Source organism: Struthio camelus, chromosome 4, assembly GCF_040807025.1.
Source record: "Struthio camelus isolate bStrCam1 chromosome 4, bStrCam1.hap1, whole genome shotgun sequence".
In the NCBI taxonomy this organism is placed as follows: Eukaryota; Metazoa; Chordata; class Aves; order Struthioniformes; family Struthionidae; genus Struthio; species Struthio camelus.
In genome coordinates, this window is record NC_090945.1 from 87,132,693 (window position 1) to 87,158,250 (window position 25,558).

At 69.0% G+C, this 25,558-nt stretch overlaps 2 protein-coding genes and 1 long non-coding RNA gene across 3 annotated transcripts; all 3 read left to right on the top strand.

Annotated features, from left to right (window-relative positions):
* The first annotated feature begins 1,637 nt into the window (after positions 1 to 1,637).
* On the top strand, positions 1,638 to 2,678 carry GPR151 (G protein-coupled receptor 151). The gene has a single exon (XM_068942928.1). It carries the CDS (start codon positions 1,638 to 1,640, stop codon positions 2,676 to 2,678), a length of 1,041 nt encoding a protein of 346 aa, XP_068799029.1.
* Positions 2,679 to 3,259: 581 nt separating this feature from the next.
* Positions 3,260 to 5,280, top strand: LOC138067082 (uncharacterized). The gene is made up of 2 exons (XR_011140739.1): positions 3,260 to 3,809; positions 4,685 to 5,280. It is a non-coding gene; the product is annotated as an uncharacterized lncRNA (long non-coding RNA).
* Positions 5,281 to 8,561: 3,281 nt separating this feature from the next.
* On the top strand, positions 8,562 to 17,283 carry LOC104147507 (RING finger protein 145-like). Its single transcript, XM_068943942.1, has 10 exons — positions 8,562 to 9,100; positions 10,314 to 10,422; positions 10,806 to 10,897; positions 11,710 to 11,945; positions 12,579 to 12,754; positions 13,044 to 13,184; positions 13,947 to 14,129; positions 14,803 to 14,950; positions 15,316 to 15,672; positions 16,419 to 17,283. Exons 1-10 carry the CDS (start codon positions 8,935 to 8,937, stop codon positions 16,914 to 16,916), a joined length of 2,106 nt encoding a protein of 701 aa, XP_068800043.1. The 5' UTR covers positions 8,562 to 8,934; the 3' UTR covers positions 16,917 to 17,283.
* The last annotated feature ends 8,275 nt before the right edge of the window (positions 17,284 to 25,558 follow it).

The window sequence follows — 25,558 nt, forward strand, 5'->3', positions numbered from 1 at the left end:
GTGCAAGGGCACGGAGGGTGCAAGCTGTGCGGGCAAACACGGCTCGCGTGCACCCCGCCAAACACCCTGCGGGAGCTGGTGCAAACGTCCCCTCTCCACCGGGACGGGGAGGATTTGCTGTGAGGAGAAGGCTCCTGGGAGCAAGGCAGCTCGGCAGGGCTTTTCCAAAAGTACCTCGCTGCAGCGTGCTCCTGCTTGGAGAAGTGTTCGCCTGCCGGCTGGGGAGCAGAAGACCGGAGCGACTCAAGGCCCTGCCACTACCTGCTGCCCAGGTCAGCGGCTGCAGCCGGGTGACGATGCCCACGTCCAGGGCACGCGTGCAGCACCAGCGCAGCGGTTTCGTACCGTGCCCCTGGGCCTCCTCTCTGCCCTCGCTTTTTCCATGATTGCCTCCCTACCCGCTCCTCCCTCCCTCCACCCTTCCTTCTGTGGGATGTATTTCTAGCTCTGATGTGGTCTAATCTAAGCCAGTGCAATCTGGGACGCGGGGCGCAGGGACCCGGCGCCCCTGTCCTGCTCTGGCTCCCTCCTTCTGCCTTCAAAACTTCAAGGCTAGACTTGAAAAGCCCTGAGTTTGTGGGAGCTGCCCCTGAGCCCGGCACGCGAGAAGCCTGAGTCCTTCCTTTATTGGGGCATGGTGCCCCCATCCTTGCTGGTCCCAGCTCCCTCCACCCAGCCCCAGCTCCTCCTTCTCGCCTTGCTGGTAGCCTCCTTGCTCTGAGCTTGGCATGCACACAGCCCCCAGGTCCCAGGGGCCGGGGTCCTGGTGTGGGTGTCCCTGGGCATGGGGGTCCTGCAGTCATGGGGATCCTGGGGTGCAGGGAATTGAGTTGCAGGGCTCCTGAGGCATGGGACCCTGGCTTAAGGGGATCCCAGGGTGCAGGGTCCTGGAGTTATGGGGGTATCTGGATGTGGGGTTCCTGGAGTGCAGCGTTCCCAGAGGGTGTTTGCCTGGGGATGTGGGGTCAAGAGATGCAGGGTTTCCAGGAAGTGGGGGACCCTCAGCGTGGGCATCCTGGGACATGAGGATTTTGAGGTGCGGGAGTCCTGACACAGGGGGTTCCTGGGACATGGGGGTCCAGGAGCAGAGGGGTCCCAGTGTGTGGATGTTCCAGGTTATGGAGATCCTGGGAAGGGGAAGTGCAATGATGGTTCTGGAGCATGGGTTTCCAGGGGGGCACAGGGGTGGAGGGGGTCTCAGGGTGATAGTTTGCTCAGGGGCACAAGGGTGCAGGAGAGCAGGGGTGCTGGGAAGTGGGTTTCCCTGCAGGTCCGGTGGAGTGGGGGTCCCGGGCTCCCCAGGGTGCAGGGGGTCTAGTGGTGGGGGGGGGGACCCGGAGAGCAGGTTTCCCCAGGGTGCGGGGGTCAGGTGGTGGGGGGGTCCCGGAGAGCAGGTTTCCCCGGGGTGCGGGGGGTCTGGCGGTGGGGGGGACCCGGAGAGCAGGTTTCCCCGGGGTGCGGGGGTTCGGGCCCCAGGGTGCGGAGCCGTTGCCCAGCTCCGGGAGCGGCGGAGCGGGGGTCCGGCGGGCGGCGGGGGCGGGCGTTGAGGCGGGGCCGAAGCCGGCGCGGCCGATAAAACCCCGCGGCGGCGGCGGCGGGCAGCAGCGGCGGGGCCGCCCCGTCGGGGCTCCGCGGCCATGCAGGCGGCGGCGGGGAACGGCTCGGAGCCCGCGGCGCTGGCGGCGGGGCTGGCGGCCTGGGCGGCCGTCGGCGCCGCGCCGGGGCTGCTGGTGGGACTGGGCGCGCTGGGCGCCGCGGGGGCGGCGGGCTACGCGGCGCTGGCGGCCGCCGTGCTGGGCACCGGCCCGGGCGGCGCCGGGCGGCCGCTGCTGCTGGCGCTGTGCGCCGCCGAGCTGCTGCTGCTGCTGGGCTGCCTGCCCGCCCGCCTGGCCGCCGCCGCCCGCCCCCCCGGCGCCTTCCTCTGCCGCACCGGCGACTGGGGGCTGCACGCCTGCCTGCTGGCCAAGAGCTGGGCGCTGGCGGGCCTGGGCCGGCCCGGCTGCCGGCGGCTCCCGGCCGCCCTGTCGGCGCTGCTCTGGGCGCCGGCGCTGCTGCTGCCGCTGCCGCTGCTGCTCTTCAGCCGCCTGCGGCCCGGCGCCGCCCGGCCCCGCTGCCTCTTCCAGCCGCCCGCCGGTTTCGCCGAGGTCTTCGGCCGGGCGTACCCGGCGCTGGCCTTCCTGCTGCCCGCCTGCTTCAGCTGGGGCGCCTACGGGCGGGCGCTGCGCGGCCGCGCCGAGCGCCGGCGCCGCGCGGCGCCGTCGGGGCGGCGGCTGCTCTGGGCGCTGCTGGGGCTCAGCCTGCTCTTCCAGGCGCTCTGCCTGCCCCTCTGGGCCCTGTGGCTCTGGGAGCGGCGCGGCGGGGCCCCGACGGCCCCCGGCGGCCTGGCCGTGCTGGCGCAGGCGCTGCTCTTCGCGCACAGCTCGCTCAGCCCCGGCGTGCTGCTGGCCGCCTGCGAGGAGCGTCGCGGAGGGCTGCGCCGCGCCTGGCTCGCCCTGCGCCGCGGCCGGGCGGCGGGCGGCCCCGCGGGGCCCGCCGAGGGCGCGCAGGCTCCGCGGGAGGCGGCGGCGGCCGGCGACAAGGTGCTCCCCGACGTGCAGCACTTCTGGCAGGACCGCAGGAAGGCGGCCGACGGCGAGGAGAGCGACCCGGTGCCCTGGGAACACCAGGGCGGCCCCTGAGAGGCGGCCCGCCGACGGAGCGCACGGAGAGACCCCCCCGCCCCCGTCCCCGGCAGGCAATACCGGAGAGCACACGGGGTGCCGGCACCGGGATGGAGGGAGCGCACGGGACGGAGACACCGGGATGGACGGAGCGGGGACACCGGGGAGCGCACGGGACGGAGACACCGGGATGGACAGAGCGGGGACACCGGGGAGCGCACGGGACGGAGACACCGGGATGGACAGAGCGGGGACACCGGGGAGCGGACGGGATGGAGATACCGGGATGGACGGAGCGGGGACACCGGGGAGCGGACGGGATGGAGATACCGGGATGGACAGAGCGGGGACACTGGGGAGCGGACGGGATGGAGATACCGGGATGGACGGAGCGGGGACACCGGGGAGCGCACGGGACGGAGATACCGGGATGGACGGAGCGGGGACACCGGGGAGCGGACGGGGCGGGGGGGGGGCGCGGACCCGGGGGGGCGCACGGGGGGGGGGGGGCAGCGGGACCGCCCCGTCTCTCCGCCCTCCGCCGCCGCTGTCCGAGGTGCTGCGGGACGGGGCGGCGGGGCGGGCGGCGCCCAGCGGGGCCGCGTCGGGCCGGGCCGGGCCGGGCCAGGCTGCCGTGCGCCGCAGGACGGGGTCACCCAGAGCCGCAGCACCGGCAGCGCCCGCCGATCTGCCCGTCGGCCTGTCCATCCATACGCCCATCAGACTGTCCGTGCGCCTGTTGGTCCGTCCATGTATCTGTCAGCCTGTCCTTGTGCCCATCAGGCGGTCCATCCGTGTGTCTGTCAGTCTGTGTGGCCGTCCATCCATGTGGCCGTCGGACCACCCGTGTGCCCATCGGTCCGTGCAGGTATCTGTCAATCCGTCCACGTGCCCATCAGTTCACCCGTGTGCCCGTCCGTCCGTCCGTGGGCCTGTGGGTCCGGGCAGGAGCGCGCTGCTGCACAGGTGCAGCTCTGCTAAGCCAAGCTGCAGCTGCCAGTTCCCAGGTGAAACCCGCGGCGGTGCCCAGGTTTCCTGCAGACACCGAGCAGCCTCCCCGGGAAGGCGAGAGCAGCAGGCCAGCCTGGTGCTGAGGCGCGGTGCAGAGTCTCCAGCAGCAACGGGACTTGGTGCCTCTGACTGAGCAAGGTGGCCTGGATGGGCTCGGTCCTGGTGGGCGCAGCATGGCGGACCAGGCGATGCTCAGCAGCACCAGGGGACGCTTGCTGCCTGGCCACGAATGAGCCCTGGAGAAGCTGAGCGTCCCTGGCGGTGCAGGACCCTCCATCAGTAGCAGCACCCTGGCCATATCTCCCTCGCACAGCTCGCCTCGGTGGCAGCTCTGTGTGTCTGTGACTATTAAAAAGTTTCCAGTAGAGTCAGATCCAGGGCATGCGTGGTCTGTGCGGATGGTACAGGCTTTCCACGGGCACTGCCAGCCCTGGCTCCTCCCTGGTGCCCAGACACTAGCAGAGCCAGTCCTTACAGCCCCAGAGAGGCAGGAGCTGCACCAATGGGGAAACTGAGGCACGGACTGAGCACGTGGGGATCACGCGGGGAGCTTACAACAGGGACTGAGGGCAGCTCTGGCTGGTCCCATCCATCACAGTGCAATACCACTCACTTCTCCGGTCCCCAAGAGCTTTCCCTGTGCTCTCCTTGTGCTCTCCCAGGCTGACCCCTGGCACACGGGGTCTGGCAGTGGCGATGCTGCTGTCCCAGTGAGGCCACCAGCTGCTTGCTGCCGTAGGCACGTCCCTTGCATGGTGCATCACAGCCTGTCGCTGCGCTGGGGCTGGGGCATTGCTGCATGGCGTCCCTTCCCTGGCTCACCCCGCGCTCACATCCCCAGGGAGCCCCAACCTCCCGGCCCTGGACTGGCCATGGGAAACAGGGCATGGCCTAGCCTGGCACTTGGCCTGAAACCATCTTAAATAATAAACTAACATATAGAAAAGCTTTGCAAGTCTTTTAAGCTGTTTTGGCCCTTGGTCACGAGTGCAAAGACATTTCTATTTTTGCAGGCTTTGTTGGAGTGATTAAATGCGCTCCAGTGCACAGGGAGCAATGATGCTCTGGAAATTGGCACGAGCCTCTCCTCTTGGCATCTCAGAGCAAATTTCAGAGGAGAGTGAGCCCAGCCAGCCATGCCAACGGCAGGCGATTTGGGGCCAGGAGGATCCCTCGCCTTTGGGACCAGGACTTTGCAGCCAGAGCTGAGAGCCACAAGTGCCCACTCGCTTCAGCCTCTCTCCAGCAAGAGATTTGGCCAGTGCTGTGGAAGATATTATTGAATACTGGCTATGTGACAAGGGGCATGAGAACAAGTTCACAAGACCTGCTTAAGTGCAGCTGGACACGTAGGCAGGGCACGGTACCGTACAATCTAGGATAGAAAAATGTGCAGCAGGAGATAGAAACAGGCTCTTGGCTTAGACACCAGAAAACAATATAGATAACAATGTCCTGGGAAAAGTGCACAGCCTTCTACTGTATCCACTACAGCCTTCTACTGTATCCACCTATAAGGAGCTTGGCTTTTCCAATATGTATGAGCTAATTAACTCTGTTATATAAGTAATAAGATAATTCTGAATAAACTGAGACTTGTTCATCATCATCGGATGTGCTTGTCTCCCGTTGTTCTCCAACACAGTGCCTCTCTGCAGGTCACGTGGCAAAGGTGGCCGGTGCTGTCTTGGGACACCTTGGGGGCTGGCAGGGATGTCTGAAGCCAGGACTAGGTCGGGTGCTGGCTGGGGACCCCTCCGGACAAGCCAGCTGCCCGGAAGGGACTGCTGAGCAGCTGCGTCAGCTCTGCTCTTGCTGCAACACAGAAGCATCCCGGGCGCTCGGCGAGAGCCTGCAGCAGCATCCGCCGAGCCGTGAGCTCAGGGCTTTGCCCGCACACCTCCTCCCTGGCCAGGGATGGCTGCGTCACCGACCCGCAGCGCTGCTCTCACTGCCAGCCTCCATCAGCTCTCAGCAGGCCGACCGGCATCGGGAGCTTGCAGGCACCGGCCACCGGTGGGAGGGAAGCCACAGGCGCCGCCTGCCAAGCCCAACACTGACCTGCGAGTGACAGCCAAGCCCTGCCTGGCCCCAGCCGCCCACGGGTGCCCAGCTCCCCTTCCCCTGCCCATGCACCCCGCAGCTGTGCGGGCGATTTGGCAGCACTCCCCAGGGCTAGCGTGGGACCTTTCTGCCCCCGTCCCTTTTTATTTTTTGAACATTGATTTACGTATTGCTGCCAGCAACGCACCAGGGTGAATCCTGTGGGTGTCTGCTGCCAAGAAGTGAAAACAGCTGCAGACACGCCGCCTACGGAGAACGACGCAGGGCAGAGGGCTCCGGGCGGGCGCTGCGCACTGGGTTGCTGCTGTCTGCGGCCCCAGAGCGGTGCCAAGGGCAGGTGGCCCTTGCTGCTGGTGCCATCCGGCCGGAGGGGAGCCGGTCGCCGTCCCACCAAGGCAGGGCTGGGCTTCACAGCCCGCTCGGAGCCCCCCGCGCAGAGAGCCCGGCTCGGCTGCGATCTGCCTGCGGAGCGGCGGGGACAGCGGCCAGAGCGCAGCGGTCCCCTCCTCCCAAAGCAGCGGTGACACGCAGCCGTGTCCAGCTCCGAGGCCTCCCTTTCCCTCTCTGCCGCTCCTCCGGCTCCCTGGGACAGGACCCAGCACATCTGGGACCAGCTACCAGCGACAGGGAGCGGAGAGCCCGGCCCGGCCACATCTGGCTTCCCCGAGCCAGCACCCCGTCCTGGGGCGTTTCCACTCTCGTATTTAGCAGGTCTGGGGAGTCTCGGCTCAGCTTCTGCAGCGAGGAAAATAACCCCCGGCCCCGGGCGGCGAAGGAGCTGCCCCTCGGCTCACCCGTGCCCTTGCATAGCTCCAGATGTGCGGCTGCTCCCCATAAACACGGGGCACGCCGTGCGCTCCAGGCCCCGGGAGCTTTGCGTTCCCCACTTTCTAAACGAGTCCCTTTGGCTCTAACGTCCCCGCTGGAGCTCGGACTGCGCCCGTGCCTCTCGGATCGGCTACGACCTCTCTGAGAGCAGGATTCGTCCCACTTGGATGCAGGGAATCGCCTGCCCAGGTGGAGGCGGCTGGAGGGCGAGGACAGGCTGCCTGTGCCCCCCAAACACAGCCGGGGGGACGGGGAAGGCCCCCGGCTCGGCCCCCGCGTGTGCCGACCGCCCCGGCACGGCGGCTGCCAGGAGCCAGCGCGGCCTCGGCCCCGTCTGGCTGCGCCGAGGAAAGTCACCCGTTGCCAGGGGCTGCCGGCTGGACGCCGGAGCCACGACGGCGCCGCGATCCTCCATGCGTCCGCTGCCCTCCCGCACGGCGTGCCATCCCGGGGGGACATTGCTGTCCTCCCATGCAGCGTGCCATCCCGGGGACATCGCTCCCCTCCTGCGTGGTGTGCCATCCCGGGGGCATTGCCGCCGTCCCACGTGGCATGCTGTCCTGGGGGGCATCGCTGCCCTCCTGCATGGTGTGCCGTCCCGGGGACATTGCTGCCCTCCTGCCAGCGTGTCGTCCTGGGGGGACATCATTCCCCTCCTGTGTGGTGTGCCATCCTGGGGACATCGCTGCCATCCAGGGGAGACATCGCTCCCCTCCCACGCGGTGCGCCGTCCTGGGGGACATCGCTGCCCTCCCGTGCGGCATGCCGTGCCGGTGGCATCGCTGCCATCCAGGGGGCATCGCTCCCCTCCCGCACGGCGTGCCATCCCGTGGACATCGCTGCCGTCTCGTGCAGCGTGCCGGGCCGGGGGCATCACTGCTGTCCAGGGGACATCGCTGCCGTCCCCAGGGGACATCACTCCCCTCCCGCGTGGTGTGCTGTCCTGGGGGCATCGCTGCTGTCCTGGGGGGACATCGCTGCCCTCCTGCATGGCGTGCGATCCCGGGGGGGACATTGCTGTCCTATCACGCAGCCTGCCATCCCAGGAACATCACTGCCGTCCAGGGGGGACATCGCTGCCCTGCCGCCCAGCCTGCCGTCCTGGGGACATCACTGCCATCCCCAGGGGACATCGCTGCCGTCCAGGGGGGACATCGCTGCCCTGCTGCCCAGCCTGCTGTCCTGGGGACATCGCTGCTGTCCCCAGGGGACATCACTGCCATCCAGGGGGGACATCGCTGCCCTGCCGCCCAGCCTGCCGACCTGGGGACATCGCTGCCGTCCAGGGGACATCGCTGCCCTGCCGCCCAGCCTGCTATCCCAGGGACATCGCTGCCGTCCAGGGGACATCGCTGCCCTGCCGCCCAGCCTGCCGTCCCGGGGACATCGCTGCCGTCCCGGGGGCACACCGCAGCCCAGCCCCACCGAGGGTCCCCAGCGCCGCAACCCGCCCCCCGGCCCCACAGCGCCCTGCAGCAGCGCCCCCCGCCTCCTCCCGTCCCCTACTCAAAATGGCTGCCGCAGCCTCTTCTCCCCGCCCCGCCACAGAGCCTGCCCTCACTCAAGATGGCTGATGCCCCCGGCTGGGCGGGGCGAGCGGGCCTCGACGTCAGCCAAGACAGCCGCGCCCTTTCCAAAATGGCGGCCAGAGCGCTGCCCTTAATCAAGATGGCGGCACAAAGCCGAGGGAGGCGGGGAGGAAGCGGGGAAGGAGGGGGAGGGGCGCTCTGCCCTGCCTTAAGATGGCGGCGGCGGCGGCGTCAGGGCCGCAAGGCCTGTCGGCTACGGCGCGGTCACGTGGCTCGGCGTAAGGGCGGGGCGGGAGAAAGCGAAAGTGTCGGAGGGAGCGGGACGGGACGGGACGGGACGGGACGGGACGGGAGCGGGGCCCGCCCCGGCGGGCAGGCAGGCGGCAGGGCGGCCGGGCCCGGCGCGCCGCCACCGCCGAGCGGCGCCGCCACCACCCGCTGCTGGGCGCGGGGCGGCGCTGGCGCCCCCTGCTTGGCGCCGCGGGGAGGCCCCCCCCGCCTCCCCCTATAGACGGGACCCCTGGCACGGGGACCGCCCCCCCCAAAGAGGGGGCCTGGGACAAGGCACCCCCCTCGAGGGAGGGGGGTCAGGGCAGGGGACCCGCCCCCCGTGCTCCTTCCCCCCCCCAAGGAGGGGGCCTGGCGCAAGGGACCCCCTCGCCCTCCCTAGAGAGGGGGCCTAGGGCAGGGGGACCCCCCTTGCCCCTCAAAGAGGAGACCTAGGACACGGGGACCCCCTTGTCCCCCCCCCCCCACCACCCCAGGGCCTGCGACACAGGGACCCCTATCCCCCGTCCCCACGCGCCGGGGGGGGCGCAGGCGGCGGCCGGCCCCCGGGGGCCATGTCGCGGCTGGAGACGGTGGCCAACGTGGCGCTGCGGGTGCCGGGGCTGGCGCTGCTGGACCTGCTGTACCGCTGGGACGCGGCGGCCCTGGCCGACCTGCTGCGGCCCAAGCACGGCGACGCCTTCCTCCGGCCCCGCGCCCTCTGGAGCGCCTACTGCCTGGGTGAGGGGGCCGCCGGCGGGGGGACCGGGCACGGGGCACGGCTCGGCTTCGCGTCCCTGTGTCCCTCTGCGCCTCTTCTGCCCGCATCCGGTTCGGCGAGGGGGGCTAAATAAATGACGGAGCGGGCCGGGCTGCCCTCGCGCCCGCCGGGGCCTCCTGGCAGCTCCGTCCCGCTTATCCGGGAGCCAGAGGCGGCCGCAGGGCCGCGCTCCGAAAAGCGGCTCCGCGCCGGGTCAACCAAGGGGGTTGGCCGGTCCCGAGCTGCCGAGCTGCAGCGGCTTTGAAAAGCGGAGGGGGTCCGGTTGGGTTTGGGAGGGAGGGTCCCGCGGGGAGAGCCGCGGCCTGGTGGGGGGCAGCGGGGACGGGCTGGCCGGGGGGGTGTCGGAGCGAGGGCCGCCCACCCCGTCGTGCATCTCCGGAGACATCCCAACCGGGATCGCCCGCTCCAGCCGACCCTGCTGCGGCCGGGCTTCGCCGCCCCGTTCGGCTCGGTTCGGGGCAGCTGGCGGCGTCCCAGCGCGCAGCAGCGCCGGCACGGAGCCGGCAGGAGCCCTCCGGCTCCGTCGGAGCCCCGGCTTCGCCGCGGGATTGGGAACGGGCGTGCTGCCGGGCGCAGGTAACCCAAGCCGTAGGTTCAGCCCTGGAGCCAGCCAGCTCTCTGGCGTGCCGTCCGCGCGGGAGGAAACCCTCGTTGAGCGCTGTTTTGGGCCGTCTGCAGGACGAAAACGGGTCTCGGGGTGCGCGTGCGGCACCGAGAGATAACCGCGTGGTTATCTGGTTTGCTGGGTTTTTTTTTTTTTCCTGCCCCGCTGAGCGTCTGTCTTGGGCTGCTTCAGGACGGATGCTGGTTTTGGGGGTGAAACTGCAGCTGTTTTCTGAGCAAACGTCCCCGGTGTTGTCCTGTTGGCTGGTCCCTCTGGCTCTGCGTTTGCAAGCGGGGGCCTGGGACGCGCGCTGGCGTGCAGCCTGACGTCCCCGGGCTGTGCGGCGCGGGGCGCGCGTCCCTGTGTAGCTCCTCCGCAGCCCGTCCTGCCCAGCGGCAGGCTGTTCCCTGCTCATCCTGCTGCAGCACACGGGGAGAAAAGAGGCCCCTTGTCTGCCCCCCCCGCCCTGCAAGGGGTTTCCTCCCGGAGGGAGGGTCTCGGGCCGGGGCTCGACGGGGCTGGGGGCTCAGCAGGGCCGTCTCACCTGGTTGCTGTCCTTCCTGCCCCAGGCCACGTGCTGTGTGTGGTGATGCTGATGCTGCCGGTTCGGTCCCTGGTGAAGCTCTACCTCTACCTCCTCACGGTGCTGCTGCTCTCCGTGGGGCACCAGACGGCCAGGTGAGCCCCGCGGGCGAGCGGTGCGGGGGGCCGGGGGGCTGAGCCCCGGGCAGGGGACTGGCGGCTTGCATGGGGGTGTCCGCTCAGGGTGCAGCCCTGAGAAGGGACGTGCGTTTGGCAGAGACTGGCACACCAGTCCCGCTGCCCCCGGAGTTGGGCTGCTGGTACGTGTGGTCAGGGCAGGACTGGAGAGCCCCGCGGGTCCCCTGGCTCCCTCGTGATCTGGGAGGAGGGCTGCGGCGGGGCGCGAACGCGCGGCCCGCGCCGGGCTGCCCGGAGCGGGTCTCGGTGCCCCGACACCAGCCCTGGCACCAGGGGAGACGGTGGGGTTGTTCTTGGGTGCTGAGAAGGTGGGTCAGGGTGCTGAGCCTCTCTCCGGGCAGGGACTACATCCGCCGTGAGCTGGAGTACGAGTTCCAGGGCGCCGTGTACGACGACCCCGTTGCGCTCGGCCGCTTCGTCACCGCTCTCGCAGGTGAGCGGGGCTGGGGCTGGGGTGGGTCCAGCCCTCCCGAGCTGCCCCTCCTGCCGGCGAAAGCCCCCAGCCCTCCCCGGGGGATAGGGAGCGGCAGGCTGGTCGCTGGGACCTGGGGCAGTGGGGGCAGGCTGCAGGGCTGGGGACAGGGCAGAGGTTCCCTCCATGGGCTGTGAAGCTGGTGCCTCTCCCTAGCTAGGAGAGATCAGACAAAGCTTTAGAGCAGCAGCTGGTCCCTGCTGGAGTCGGGTGGCCTGTAGATGGGTTGTGCCCTCACCAGGGGCGCAGCCTCCTTTGCCACCCCAGCTAGCCCGGCGCAGCGCTGCGAGCGGGCTGGCCCCAGCCCCCCGGGGATTGTGTGCTGGGTGGCCGCTGCTAAGTGCGATCGTGTGAACCAGCTCGACAGTCCCAGCTGTGAGCAGAGACGGCTCACACAAACCCGCCGGCTGGCCAGGCCCGCGCGGGGGCCTGCCGGCTTTCTGCTGCCCGGGGGCTTGCGGGGCAAGGGTCCGAGCCTCTCCACTCCCTGGCTCGGGCAGTCTCTGGGATGTCCCTATTCTGCTTTCAGCAGAGCCTGGTGCCCTCTGCGAGGGGAGCAACGGCTGAGACGAGGTTTGCTCTGGGCCAGCAGTTCATGCCAATGTGTCCAGGAGCCTGGTGTCTCCCTGGAGCTCCCTGGAGCCTGTGCTGAACCTCTCGGTGGCGGGGGCCTGGGGGCTGGTGAAAGCAGGCTCCGGAGGGAAAGCCAGGGTGGTGTGGGGAGAGCGTGTGTCCTGCCTGTGTGCCCAGACCGTCTCCTCTCTTCTCCGCAGGCCAGGTCTCCGTGTGTGCCCTCTGCTCGCTCCTGATGAGGACCAAGCAAGTGTGGCTGTTCTCTGCCCCGCTGCTCCCCTTGCTGGCCCGGCTCTGCGGCTTCCCCCTCCACATGCTGCCCGTGGTCAACACCTTTGCCACTGTCCTCACCGCGGTGGAGGTGCTCTACGTCGTCAGCTCCCACATCCTCGTGCCCTTCCAGCTGGCTGCTGTGGCCTGCAGGGAGCTAGCGCAGGTGCGTAGGGCTGTGCCGGGATCGGAGGGGCCAGGGCTAGAGCGAGCGCGAGACCTCGGCCTGGCCGAAACTGTCTGCTTCTGCGGGCAGAGGGGCCTGCTAGCTCGGCGGTGGGAGATGGGATGCGGTTCCTGTCCTGGCGCAGCCTCCGGGTGAGGGGAGGGTGCCCCGCATGAGCCCTGGGAAAACCAGCCTGATGCAGAGTTTGCCCCAGGTTGTCCCCCCGCACAGGCACGGGACTCTCTGTGCCCCCGTCTCTCATTGCACATGGGAAGGTATGGAGCCAGGTTGCTTCCTCCTGGGCTCTCCAGTGCCAGAGATGGCCAGGAGCTCCGCTGGGACCAGCGAGGACTCTGCAGGGCTCCCAGCCCACCTCCGCAGTCCTGGCACGGCTGGGAAGGAGCAGCGGGAGGGTAGAGGAGTTCCCAGCTCCTGTGGGCAGCCCCAGGGCTCATAGCTGGAGCGGGGAGGGAGAGGAGGTTCTCTTTTGTGCCAGCCCTGTGCCCTGAGTGTCGGGGTCTGGGTGCCGCGTAGCATGTCCTGAATGCTGGCAGTTCTCAGCCAGATGTGCTGATGGTTGGCGGCGGCTCTGGCCTCCTTGCTGACGGCCCAGCTCATGGCCCTTCCCCGCAGGCGCTGGAGGTGTACAGACTGGTCGCGCTGGGGGTGTCGCTCTGGAGCCAGCTGGCCATCCCGCTCCTCTTCCTCGTGTTCTGGCTGGTGCTCTTCTCCCTGCGCCTCTCCTTCTTCCTGGCCTCCTCCAGCAGCCCCCTCGCCCAGCAGGGCCTGCTCTTCATCCTCCTCAGCAGGTAGGAGTGCAGGGCCGCGCTGCAGCCAGGGCATACTGAGGAAGCTCTCTCGAGGTATGGCTAGGGCAGAGCCACTGGCAGGAGCTGTGTGAGCTTTGCCTTCCTCCCCCTTGGCTGCAGGAGGAGGAAGAGGAAGGACATAATAAAGAGAAGGGAGGGCTTGCCATGGGGGTTTGGGGAGCCAGAGGCCCCAGCATTCCCTCCTGGCCTGGGTTTGTGCTGCGGCACCGCTGGGGAGTTGCCTGGAATTGCCGGACGGTGTCTGCACTCACCCCGGGCTCTGTTGCAGCGTGGCCGAGTGCTGCAGCACGCCTTACTCCCTCGTCGGCCTCACCTTCACTGTCTCCTACCTTGCCCTGGGCGTGCTGAACCTCTGCAAGTTTTACCTGCTGGGCTACGGTGCCTTCCAGAACGGCAATGTCATGCACAGGTGAGCCCTGCGCGGGCGCTCGCCGCGGGCTGGGGCTCCGCATCCCCGTGGTGAGCCGCCAGGGCGGGCGACAGAGCGGGAACCCCAGCACTGCCTGCCCCGCATGGGAGGCAGCAGGGACATCCCTCGTCCGAGCCCTGTGGTAGGTCTGGCTCTGAGCCCGCTGGCTACACCGAGCTCCCTTGGGCTGGCGAGGAGATCGCTCCTGCCCTGCCAGAGGTGCACGGAGAGCTGCGGGTAGCTGGCACGTCTCGGCACATGCTGAACAGCCGGAGATGTTCCTTGTTCTTGACAAGTTGCGCACCAGAGCCCCGTGCAGAGGAGCGTGGGAAGCACGTGGGTGTTGTGAGGAGCAGATCCAGGGTTGGGGTACATCCCGTGGGGGCTGCAGGGGATGAGGTGTGGCCTAGGCGCTGGGACAAAGCAGAGCTGTGCCACGTGGCGCCAGCTCTGGCCCAGCCTGGCCAAGCTGCGTGTCCCGCTCCAGGCAAGCAGTGACTGTTTCTTTCCACGCGTGGGTCGTGGTGCCGGCCCAGCTGGACGAGCTGCCGTGGCCAAGCAAAGAGCCACCGTGAAGGCGGAAACGGACCCGTGTGCCTTGCAAAAGGCAGCAGGGCTGGCCTGAGAGCCCATGTGGGTCCAGGTCCCCCCTTTCCTGGCTGTGCCCCAGGCTGATGCATGGTGCATGCCCCTGTGCCGGTCAGGCTGTGCGTGGTGCCGTGTGTGTGCTCGTGCCCCGGCCTCACGCCCCACTTCTCACAGGGGGGTGACGGAGGGTGTGACGCTGCTGCTGCTGGCGCTGCAGACGGGGCTGCTTGACCTGCAGATCCTCCAGCGGACCTTCCTCCTCAGCATCATCCTCTTCATCGTGGTGACCTCCACGCTGCAGTCCATGATCGAGATAGCTGACCCCATTGTGCTGGCGCTGGGGGCCTCCCGCAACAGGTACTTGCCTCTTCTCCCAGTGCTTGGGGAAGAGCAGCAGGATCCAGCCCAAGCCTGCACCGCACTGCCTGGCCCGGCCCCCAGGACCAGCCCTGCCCAAGGGTGCACGGTTTGCCGCATAGGAGCTGGGAGGAGGATCTGCAGACCAGCGCTGTGGTTTCTTTCCAGACTCAGGGTTATCCTCTCTTCCTCAAAGAACACCCAAATTGGGTACCGTGATCCCAGCGTGCAGCCAGGATGCCCCTGTCTCCTGGTCAGGGGATCTCTGCGCTTGGGAGCGCTGCCCCATTCCCCCAGCCTGCCGAGACCCGTCCTGGACACCGTGGGGCTGAGGTGTCCCCGGAGCCGGGGCTGTGGACCGGGCCCGTCCGAGCTGGCTGGGCCCATGAGCCTCCCTTTATTTCCTTTTGCCCAGTACCAATTTCTGCATCCAGTCCTGCTTCTGAGAGGCCTGGCCAGGACTGGTGCCCTGCACAGCTGCTCCCTGGCCTTCCAGCTCCTCTCGGATCCTCTCTGCCCGCTCTTGGGCAGAAACGGTGCTGGAGGACGGGTCCCGGAGGACATGGTGCCAGGGGCGGTGGGTGCCATGCTCCACTGTGCAGTGGCCGGGGGTGTGTGGGTCCTGCCGGCAGGCCTGGGGCAGCACCACGTTGCTGACCTGCACCTTCCCTAGGAGCCCTTGGAAGCATTTCCGCGGTGTCAGCATGTGCCTGTTCTTGCTGGTTTTCCCTTGCTTCATGGCCTACAAGATCGCGCACTTCTTCCACCTGGATTTCTGGCTGCTGATCCTGGTCTCCAGCTGCATGCTCACCTCTCTGCAGGTACAGGGGAGCCCCAGCCCCAGGGGGTCCGTCGCTGTCCCAGAGACACCTTGCTCGGCCTGCCAGAATGGTTTTGCTCCCCTACCCTGCCCTGTCCTGGCCCTGCAGCACCTGCCTGTCCCTTCTCCCGTGTTGGATTAGGTCCCCTGCCAATGGCCCCAGGAGCCCCCTGCACCGACGAGAGGGAGCGGGCAGAGCTGGGGCCTCCCTGGGCACTGTCTGGCTGCTGCACGCGAGGGGCCGTGTTCCCGCGGGTGCGCGCAGCCCGCTGGGGGCCGCCGCCGGGACGGAGCACTGGGTCGCGGTGCGTGGTCCGGCAGCCAGCCGGCCACCAGCAGCAACGGGCTGTCCCCGCTGTCTCCCAGGTGATGGGCACGCTCTTCATCTACGCGCTCTTCATGGTCGAGCTGTTCCAGGACACGCCGCTGGAGCGCATGGACGAGATCATCTACTACGTGAACGCGGTGAGCCGGGTGCTGGAGTTCCTGGTGGCCGTGTGCGTGGTCGGCTACGGCACCTGGGAGTCCCTCTTTGGCGAGTGGAGCTGGATGGGTGCCTCCGTCATCATCATCCACTCCTACTTCAACGTCTGGCTGCGCGCCCAGTCGGGCTGGAAGAGCTTCCTGCTCCGCCGCGAGGCGGCGAAGAAGATCAACTCGCTGCCCAGGGCCACGCGTGGGCAGCTGCGGGACCACAACGACGTGTGCGCCATCTGCTTCCAGGTGAGCTGCTCCGGCGCCCGCTGCGCTCTCCTCGCAGGGTCCCAGCGGGTCCCTAAGCGGCTGCTGCCCCTTCCCTGCTGTCCGCTGGCACCAGGTGGGCTACCAGAGCTGGAAGACCCTGTTGTGCCCCTCTGAGCACGGGGCAAGGTCTCTCTTTGCCTTTTGGGAAGTCTTTCGTCCTGGGTGTGCCGTGAGGGCTTTGGACCGATCCCCATCTCCCTTGTGCCCAGCTCCAAGCGCAGCTCTCCTGCAGCCCATGAGATGGGCTCATCTCCTTACAGCCTCTGCTGCTCTCGAGGGATGGGAGGAAGGCTGAAGCCCCTCCTGAGCGAGACAGGCAGCAATGCAGGTACCCCAACCCCAGACACCCCCTGGTTTACTGGGGCAAGGAGGAAACCATTCCCTGGCCCTGCTGGGAGATTGGCCCGGAGAGTAAGAGAGTGCACCCTGTGAACGGAAAGGTTTGGTCTCGGTACGCTCGGTCTCAGCTTTGCAGCGTCAGCTGTGCCTGCTCGGCGAGCTCGTCCTGCGGCTGGGAGAGCATGTCCCTTTTCTGTGAGAGGCGATGTGCCCCGCTCTCAGCCCTGGAGCACCCGCTGCACCGTCATCCTCTCCAGGCTGGGCTGTGGGAGGCCTGGGGCAGCTCCCCAGGGTCCCCCCACCCATTGCCACGTGGGTGCGCTCCAGCCGCCCGCCGGCGCTGCACCTCGGCAAGCACCGCGGTGACGTCCCCTCTCTGCCCGCAGGACATGCAGGTGGCCGTGATCACCCCCTGCAACCACTTCTTCCACGGCGCCTGCCTCCGCAAGTGGCTCTACGTGCAGGACACCTGCCCCATGTGTCACCAGCAGGTCCAGCCGGCGGCTGCCGAGGAAGAACCAGGTGCCGGGGGCACAGCAGAGCCGGACGAGGTGCCGGAGGATGGAGGAGCCGCTGCCAGCCCGGGCGCGCCGGTGCCGGCCCGTCCCCGGGACGAAGGGCTGGACCCGCTGCTCGGCGGGGAGGATGCGCTCTTGGGCCAGGCGGGGAGCAGGGCTTCCCCGGGCTGCGGAGCTGCTCGTCCGGACGCCTCCGCCCGGCAGGATCGAGGAGCGGGTGCCTTCCCAGAGCCCTGTGGGGCAGAGACCTCCGCCCAGGACACGCGGCATCCGGCGCCCGCCGCTGCCAGCCTGAACCGTTTTGACAGCACCCAGCTGGGCGCGGGGGACAGCGGGGGCTCCCACAGCAGCCATGGCCCCTCCTAGCACACCGGCTCTCGCCCCGGCCCTGCCGTCGCGCGCTGCCGGGCGCTTCCCCTGCTGCAAGGCCCCAGGAGGCTGCTCCCCCTGCCACGGGGGCCGCTGTGCCCTCCTGGCCGGCCGACACGGCACCCCGCGGCGAGAGGGGTCCCGCTCCACCGGCCGCGGGCTCAGCGCCGCCAGGAGCATCGCCCTGCTGCAAAGCCCCAGCCGCGAGCGGGGCCTGGACCAAGTGAGGCGCTGCTGGCGCTTCGAGCCCGGGCAGGCAGGCTGGGCTACGGACTCTTTTTTTTTTTTTTTTTTTGCAATAAAGCAGGAAATAAAAGTCACCGCTGGCTGCACCTACGCGGAGTTCAAGCAGCGGCGGCGGCCGAGCTGCCTCCCCTTTTGCTTTGGAGGTTTGGGTGGTGCGAAGGTGGCAGGAAGCCCTTGGGTGAAGCGCCGCGGCAGCTCCCCGGCTCCTGGCAGCACCCGCTGGATGCCTGCAGGCAAAGGCGGGACGTGGGGTGCCCGTCTCGTCGCCGCCGCGGGGCGATAGCTGCTCGCTTGCACCCCAGGGAGACCCTGCAGGATGAGCAGCGCAATTGGGGCGCCTCTGGCCAGTCCTTCGCCCCAAGCCGCCCTGGGGCGGCCAGGTGCAGGGGACCCAGGCGTCCGAGCCCCCGCGGGGTCTGCTGCGTGGGGGCTGCTGGGGCTGCGCCCGGGACGGGCCCCCGAAAGCGGGGTGCCTGCAAAGCGGGGTACCCGGGTGTCTTCTGGCCTTCCCCCGCTAGATGGCACGGATGGCGCACGCCGAGCGGCTTGGCACGGCGCTGGCCCGGCACGGCAGGACCCCGGCACCCCGAGCCGGGTTGCCCACAGCCTCTCGCAGCCCCGTTGCCCCGTGCGTCTGCTGAGCCCGTGCCAGGCGGGCGGCATGCGGGGCTCGGACCGGGGCGAGCCCACAGCAGGGACGAGCGGGCACCTAGCGGCCCGCGTGCGGTGCCTGCCCTGAAACCGGCAAGGGCAGAGCCCAGGGTCCAGGTATCCCCCGACCCCTGGGCCTCCATCCCGGCGCCTTCGCGGCCGGCGGGATTCGAGGCACGAGCCCACCTGCATCCCCCCGGGGCGCAAGGGCTGAGCCCGCGTCCGGCCAGGCTCCGGGCTTCTGGAAACACCTTGGCTGCCGGGTATCGGCGGGGAAGGGGAGGAGGGGGGGTCCCTGGGGGCCCTGCCGGCCCTGGGGAGGCCGTAAATGGACTCCCTCCCCTTCCGGCTCTGCCCCACCCCGGCACTTATCCGAACGGAGGCGACGGCAGCGTCCCAGCGGGATGCTGCACGAACCCATTAGCGGCAGGGAGGGAGCAGCCCGTCGATAAAACCCGGCTGGGCAGAGGCGAGCGCAAGCAAAAACCCCCCCTCCTCCTGCTCCCGGCCTCCGTCGCCCCCCTCCCCGCTTGCCGGCCAGCCTGGACCCCCTCCGCCGCCCGCTGGCACCCCGTCGCCTCGAGGGCCGCAGCGGTGCTGGCTGCTGCAGAGGCAGGGCTGAGCGTGGAGACCCCCGCTAGCCTGCTGCATCCCTCCCGCCCCGCCACCGCTGCCCCCCCGGGGCCAGGGCAGCAGCCCTGCTAGCCAGGCAGGGCACGACGGATGCGAACGTCTCCCTTGCACCGTGCCCCTGCGGGGAGGCGTCGTTGGCACGCCAGGGGTCCGGGCTGGCTCAGGAGCCCCCGGCTGCGAGGGGCCCCGGGGCAGTGGGCGCAGGAGGGGCTGGTGCAGCCGGCGGAGCCCCCCAGCCCTCCCCAGCGGCTCTTCTCCGCGCTGCTTTCCATTAAGGCCCCATTAGCTGAGCGGCGGAGCCGGGCTGGAGAACAAACCCCCACCAGGGCCGAGCCCAGGCGGAGAAATGCGCCGTCCCCGGGGGCATGGCTAATGCTGCCTGGAAGTGGGAGAGCGCCCGCTGCCAGGGGCAGGGACCTGCTGCTTCCCGGGTGGGAGCAGGGCCCCAGGGTGCCCCCTCGCCCCTGGCAGCTGGGGTTGGCAGGGGGGCAGGGGACCCCGAGACCTCTCCCTGCGTCACGGCTCTGTGCCATCCCCCCGCTCAGCAAACCCAGGCCCGGTGCTGGGTCCTCCCTTCGTCCCATGCCAGGCTGAGCCCTCCTGGTGACCCCCGTGGCTGGGGGGAGCAGGGTCACCTCTGCCCACAGCTGCCCCGTTGCAGCCACAGAGGAACCAGGTGACCACCTGGGTGGCAGGCGAGGAGCCGGTGACACCAGGGACACCCGGACACTGGGCTGGATGGCTGCATGGAAGGATGGACACCGGGAAGGGTGGGTGCATGGAAGGATGGATGCTGGGCTGCACGGGTGCACCACTGGATGGACGCTGGGCTGGGTAGGTGCTTGGGTGGATGGACACTGGGCTGACGGGGCGGATGGACACTGGGCTGATGGATGCATGGCTGGATGGATGCTGGGCTGACGGGGTGGATGGACACTGGGCTGACGGGGCGGATGGACACTGGGCTGATGGATGCATGGCTGGATGGATACTGGGCTGATGAGGTGGATGGACACTGGGCTGATGGGGCGGATGGACACTGGGCTGATGGATGCATGCCTGGATGGATGCTGGGCTGATGAGGTGGATGGACACTGGGCTGACGGGGCGGATGGACACTGGGCTGATGGATGCATGGCTGGATGGATGCTGGGCTGACGGGGTGGATGGACACTGGGCTGACGGGGCGGATGGACACTGGGCTGATGGATGCATGGCTGGATGGATACTGGGCTGATGAGGTGGATGGACACTGGGCTGATGGGGCGGATGGACACTGGGCTGATGGATGCATGCCTGGATGGATGCTGGGCTGATGAGGTGGATGGACACTGGGCTGACGGGGCGGATGGACACTGGGCTGATGGATGCATGGCTGGATGGATGCTGGGCTGACGGGGTGGATGGACACTGGGCTGATGGGGCGGATGGACACTGGGCTGATGGATGCATGGCTGGATGGATGCTGGGCTGACGGGGTGGATGGACACTGGGCTGATGGGGCGGATGGACACTGGGCTGATGGATGCATGGCTGGATGGATGCTGGGCTGACGGGGCGGATGGACACTGGGCTGACGGGGCGGATGGACACTGGGCTGATGGATGCATGGCTGGATGGATGCCGGGCTGGATGGGCACCTGGGTAGATGGATGCTGGGCTGATGGATGCATGGCTGGATGGATGCTGGGCTGATGGATGCATGGCTGGATGGACACCCCAGTCTCTGCAGGGAAGCAGAGGGCGCAGCGAGGGCCGGCTGCTCCGCATGGGAAGGCAAGCCGGGAGCGGAGCGGGATAACAAGGCGTGCGTGAGCAGTGACCTCCCAACAAGGAGCTGGGACGCAGAGCAGCACAGCCAGGCAGTGCCCGGGTCAGACGCAGCCCAGGGCTCACCCAGCAAGCCCACAGGGACGAGGCAGGTCCGAGGCCAGGCCAGGAAGCCCGGCCAGGGCCTGGGTCCGGGTCTGGCCTGCAGGCAGGAGACGGGGCGCAGGCGGAGCTGCTGCACGGCCGGGTGCAGCGCAGGCGGGGGCCGGCGACGCAGCCGCTGCAGAAAAGCAGCCCCCGAGGGGAAGGAGGGGCAGCCCTCGCTTCTCGCTTTCTTCCCCACGGCTCTTATCGGCGAAGGAGCTGCCTCCAGACTCAGCTGGCTCAGCTCCTTAACTAGCCGACCAAACTCCTGGAAGGGGGGTGCACCCCGGGCCCTGGCAGCTGTCGGGAGGCTCCGGGCGAAGGCAGCGGGTGCTGCCGGGAGCAGCCCCCCCGGCTCAGATGGGGCATGAGGATGGGGTGCGATAGGGAGCGGGGCAGGGCAGCCCCGCGGCGGCGCAGGATGCTCCAGCAGCAGCCCGAGCAGGGCCGGAGAGGGCAGCGTGCTGGCCCGAGGGCCACGCTGCGGTGCTAGGCAGGAGCTCGTGCTGCAGGAGATGTGGTCCGGCCAAGCGGTGTCCGTACGTCTGCGGGGCTTGGCTGGCTCTGCGCCTCCCCCGTCCCCTCGAGGCAGCCCTGGGAGCGCACTCGCCGGCGCTGCGCTGGGCCCCGCTCCCTGGGGAATCCCTCCCTCCCTGCCCCATGCTTTCCTGCTCCTTTTCTTGGCTTTTCCTTGCTGTTTGCCATCAGCAGCCGCAGCTGGAGACTGAAACGACACAGATGCAAACCCCCCTGCCCCGGGGATATCCCCTAGCAGGATCAGCTTCCCCATCCAGCACCCGTGGGTGCTGGGGGACACGGGAGGAGGTGTTGGGGCTGGTGTTTCGCCAGCTGCCCTGGGCAGGGGGTCCTCTGCCCCTTCGGCTGCTGCTGGTGCTGGGGCTGCTCTCTCCGTCCGTCCGGCTCACAGCCCAGCGGTGACGCCGGGGCTTCGCGTGCGCTCAGTACCCGGAGCAAGGGCATCGCTTTCCTGGCCCGGCTCCCAGGACCAGGCGCTCTCGTCTGCCGGCCGACGTTCACCACCTCCTCCCACGTCCCTGGAGCAAAGCAACGCGATCCTCGCCAGCGTGTCTGCCGGGAGCCCTCGGCAGCTCCCCTGGCCGAGCCCCGGGCTCCCGCGGCTGCCCGCTCCCAGCCTCGCTGCTCCGGCCCGAGGACGCTCCCGAAGGACAGCCGCCACGGTGCAGCGTCAGCAGCCGCCAGCCCGCCGGCAGTGCCGCGACCTTCCGGTGCCGGCGGGCGGCTGCTGCAAGGAGCCCGAGCAGCTCTCAGCAAACCGAGCCAAAAAGCAGCGTGTGGCCACCGGTCCGCCAAGTTTCTTCCTTGGCCTCTGTCCTAGCTCGGGGGCTGTCTCGTTTGCAGCCCCGGGGCTGGGTCTCCTTGGAAATCACCGTGCTCTTCCCTCTGGAGCTGCGGGATCCCAGGGAAAGGCCTTGTCTCTGCCAGGGCCGGGGCGAAGGAGCCGCCAAGGACATCTCCCCGCTATGCGGGACATACCCGGGACTCGTGGCCCTGGAAAGACCTGCCCAGAGTCGGTCCTGAGCGACAGGAAAAGACACCCGGGAGACGCGGCAGCTGCGGTTCCCCCTGCTTAAACCATCTCCTGCAGAGATCCTGCCAGCGCTCTGCCAGCCGGGAGCCGCTGAGCCCCTGCCAGCATCCTCCGAGAGGGCCCCGGTGCCCGGTGCCACCTCTGCTTCCCGGGCCGGCGATGGGAAAGCCCTTGGAGGTCCCATGCGTCCGGCGCTGGCTGTGCGTGTTCTGCCAGGATTCCCCCCTTTCGGTCTCACCGCTTACTTCCTCACCAAACGCCCAGGCTGCTCCCTCGGGATCCTCTCTCCCACCCCTTGCAGCCCCTCCGTACCAATTCTGTGCAGGGACCAGGAGCCCCCTCCCAGCCCCGGCTGGTGCTGCGCCGGGGCGAGGGACGGGGACGGCCCCTTCTGCCCCGGTCTGCTGCAGGCTCGGTTGGATGGCGTAGGGGGCCTGCAGCTGCTGGGGGTCCTCGCCCCCTGGCTCGGCCCCGGGGTCGGGCCAGCGGTGGGCCAGGGCCACTGGTGGTGCCCCACGTGGAGGGGTTCAGGTGGCCACAGGGTTCTTCAAGCAGGGTGCTGAGGGTGGTTTTGGGGGTCAACTCTGGGGTGTGTAGAAGGCATGGAGCCTGTTTTGGGGTCACTGTGGGGTGTCTCAGGAGTGCAGGGCTCCCTGCGGGGAGGGGTAGCTCAAGGGACTCAGGTAGTCATTGTTTTGGGGGGGCTTGGAGGCCCCTTTGGGGTAACCCCAGGGTATCCAAGGGGCTCGTTTGGGGTCCATCTAGGGCATCTTGGACACATACAGGGTCACCATGGAGCATCTCAGGGAAGGTAGAGGCCCAGCGGGGTCACTCTGGGGTGACCGTAGGGGAGGTCTCCCTAGGGTATGTGACGGGCCATCCGGGGACATCCCAAAGTGTCATAGGAGCCCATGTGGGGTCTCCCCAGGGTGTCCCAGGAGATGCAGAGGGGTCTCTTTGGGCTGTGCAAGCAAATGCAGAGGAGTCTCTCCAGGGTATCTCTGGGGCCCGATTGGGGTTTCTCCGGGGTGTCTCAGTGGGTTCTCTCTGGGATGTCCCAGGAAATGCAGCAGGGCCTCTCTGGAGTGTCTCCAGGGCCCCTTTGGGGTCTCTCTGGGGTGTCTCCAGGGCCCATCTGGGGTTCCTCAGGGATATCCAGGGTTTCTCCAGGGTGCCTCTCGGGCCGTCTGGGGTCTTTCCGGGGTGTCTCTGGGGATGCAGGGGGGTGTTTCCCCAGAGCCCTTTTGGGGTCTCCCCGGGGTGTCTATGGGAAGGCAGTGGGGTGTCCCTAGAGCCCTTTTGGGGTCTCCCCGGGGTGTCTCTGGGGATGCAGCAGGGTGTTTCCCCAGAGCCCTTTTGGGGTCTCTCCGGGGTGTCTATGGGGATGCAGCGGGGTGTTTCCCCAGAGCCCTTTTGGGGTCTCCCCGGGGTGTCTATGGGGATGCAGCGGGGTGTTTCCCCAGAGCCCTTTTGGGGTCTCTCCGGGGTGTCTATGGGGATGCAGCGGGGTGTTTCCCCAGAGCCCTTTTGGGGTCTCTCCGGGGTGTCTATGGGGATGCAGCGGGGTGTTTCCCCAGAGCCCTTTTGGGGTCTCTCCGGGGTGTCTCTGGGGATGCAGCAGGGTGTTTCCCCAGAGCTCTTTTGGGGTCTCTCCGGGGTGTCTCTGGGGATGCAGCAGGGTGTCCCCAGAGCTCTTTTGGGGTCTCTCCGGGGTGTCTCTGGGGATGCAGCAGGGTGTCCCCAGAGCTCTTTTGGGGTCTCTCCGGGGTGTCTCTGGGGATGCAGCAGGGTGTCCCTAGAGCCCTTTTGGGGTCTCTCCAGGGTGTCTCTGGGGATGCAGCGGGGTGTCCCTAGAGCCCTTTTGGGGTCTTTCCAGGGTGTCTATGGGGATGCAGCAGGGTGTCCCCACAGCCCTTTTGGGGTCTCTCCGGGGTGTCTCTGGGCATGCAGCAGGGTGTCCCCAGAGCCCTTTTGGGGTCTCTCCAGCATGTCTCTGGGCATGCAGCAGGGTGTCCCCAGAGCCCTTTTGGGGTCTCTCCGGGATGTCTCTGGGGATGCAGCCGGGTTTCTCCAGGGTGCCTCTGGGGCCCGTCTGGGGTCTCTCCAGCATGTCTCTGGGGATGCAGCAGGGTCTCTCCAGCGCGTGGCAGCGGATGCAGCACGGACCCTCCGGGGCGACTCCGGGGCCCGGCCGGGACGTCGGCGGGCTCCCCGCGGGCTCCCCGCGGCGGTGCCGGTCCCGGGCCCGGGCGGCCGGTGCCGGCGCTGCCCGCGGACCCCCTCCGCCGGCGCGGGGAGGGACCGCTCCTCCCCGGAATGATGTCAGCCTGCCCGGCCGCGGCCCCCGCCTCCCCCCGGCGGCTCCGGCCCTGCCTCCCCGGGGAGGCGGCGGCGGCATGGCCCGGGCCGGCGGGGCGGCGGGGCGGCGGCGGCGGGTGCTGGTGCTCATGGTGCTGGTGGCGGCGGCGGGGCGGCGGGGCCGCGGCGCGGGGCGGCGGCGGGGCGGCGGGGCCGCCGCCTCCAGCCCCCCGCCTCCGCCGGGCCCCCCGCCGCCGCCGCCGCCACCCCGGGGCCCCCCCGGCCGCCCGCTGCTGCTGCTGCTGCCGCTGCCGCCGCTGCCGCCGCCGCCGCCGCCCAGCGCCGCCGCCGCCGCCGCCGCCGCCGCCCGCCCGGTAACGAGCCCCCGCCCCATCCCGGCCCGCCGCCGCCGCCGCCCGCACGCCTCCTGCCTCCCCCATCCCTCCTTCCCTCCCTCCCTCCACTCCTCCTCCGAGCCTTCCTCCATCCCTCCCTCCCTCCACTCCTCCTCCCTGCCTCTCTCCATCCCTCCCTCCACTCCTCCTCCGAGCCTTCCTCCATCCCTCCCTCCCTCCACTCCTCCTCCCTGCCTCTCTCCTTCCCTCCCTCCACTCCTCCTCCGAGCCTTCCTCCATCCCTCCCTCCACTCCTCCTCTGAGCCTTCCTCCATCCCTCCCTCCACTCCTCCTTCGAGCCTTCCTCCATTCCTCCTTCCACTCCTCCTCTCTGCCTTCATCCCTCCCTCCCTTCACTCCTCCTCTCTGCCTTCCTCCATCCTTCCTTCCACTCCTCTGCCTCTCTCCATCCCTCTTTCCACTCCTCTAAGACTTCCTCCATCCCTCCTTCCATTCCTCCTCTCTGCCCCATCCCTCCTTCCACTCCTCCTCCGAGCCTTCCTCCATCCCTCCCTCCAGACCTCCTCTCCGCCTCCCCCACCCCTCCATCCCGAGCCCTCCTTCCACTCCTCCTCTCTCCCTTCCCCATCCCTCCCTCCACTGCCCGTCTCCCCCCCCCCCGCCCCCCGCCCCTTCCCCTCCCGGTCCCCGGCACTTGGCTGCCGCTGGTCGCCTCCGTCGCCAACTTCTGCGGCCCTGCCTCCGCCTGCCTCCGCCTCCCGAGCCTCCCCCGAGCCTCCTTCCCTTCCCTTCGCGGCCGGCCGGCAGCCGCAGATGCTGCTCCCCCGGCGGCCGGGACGGCGGCGCCCGGCACCTGCCCGGCTCTGAGCGCCGCTGCCGGGGCCGGCCCGCCCCAGGCCGCGGCGGCCGCCGCCCGGCGCAAAGTTTGGGGCGGCGGCGGCGGGGCCGGGGCCGGGGCGGCGGGCCGCCCC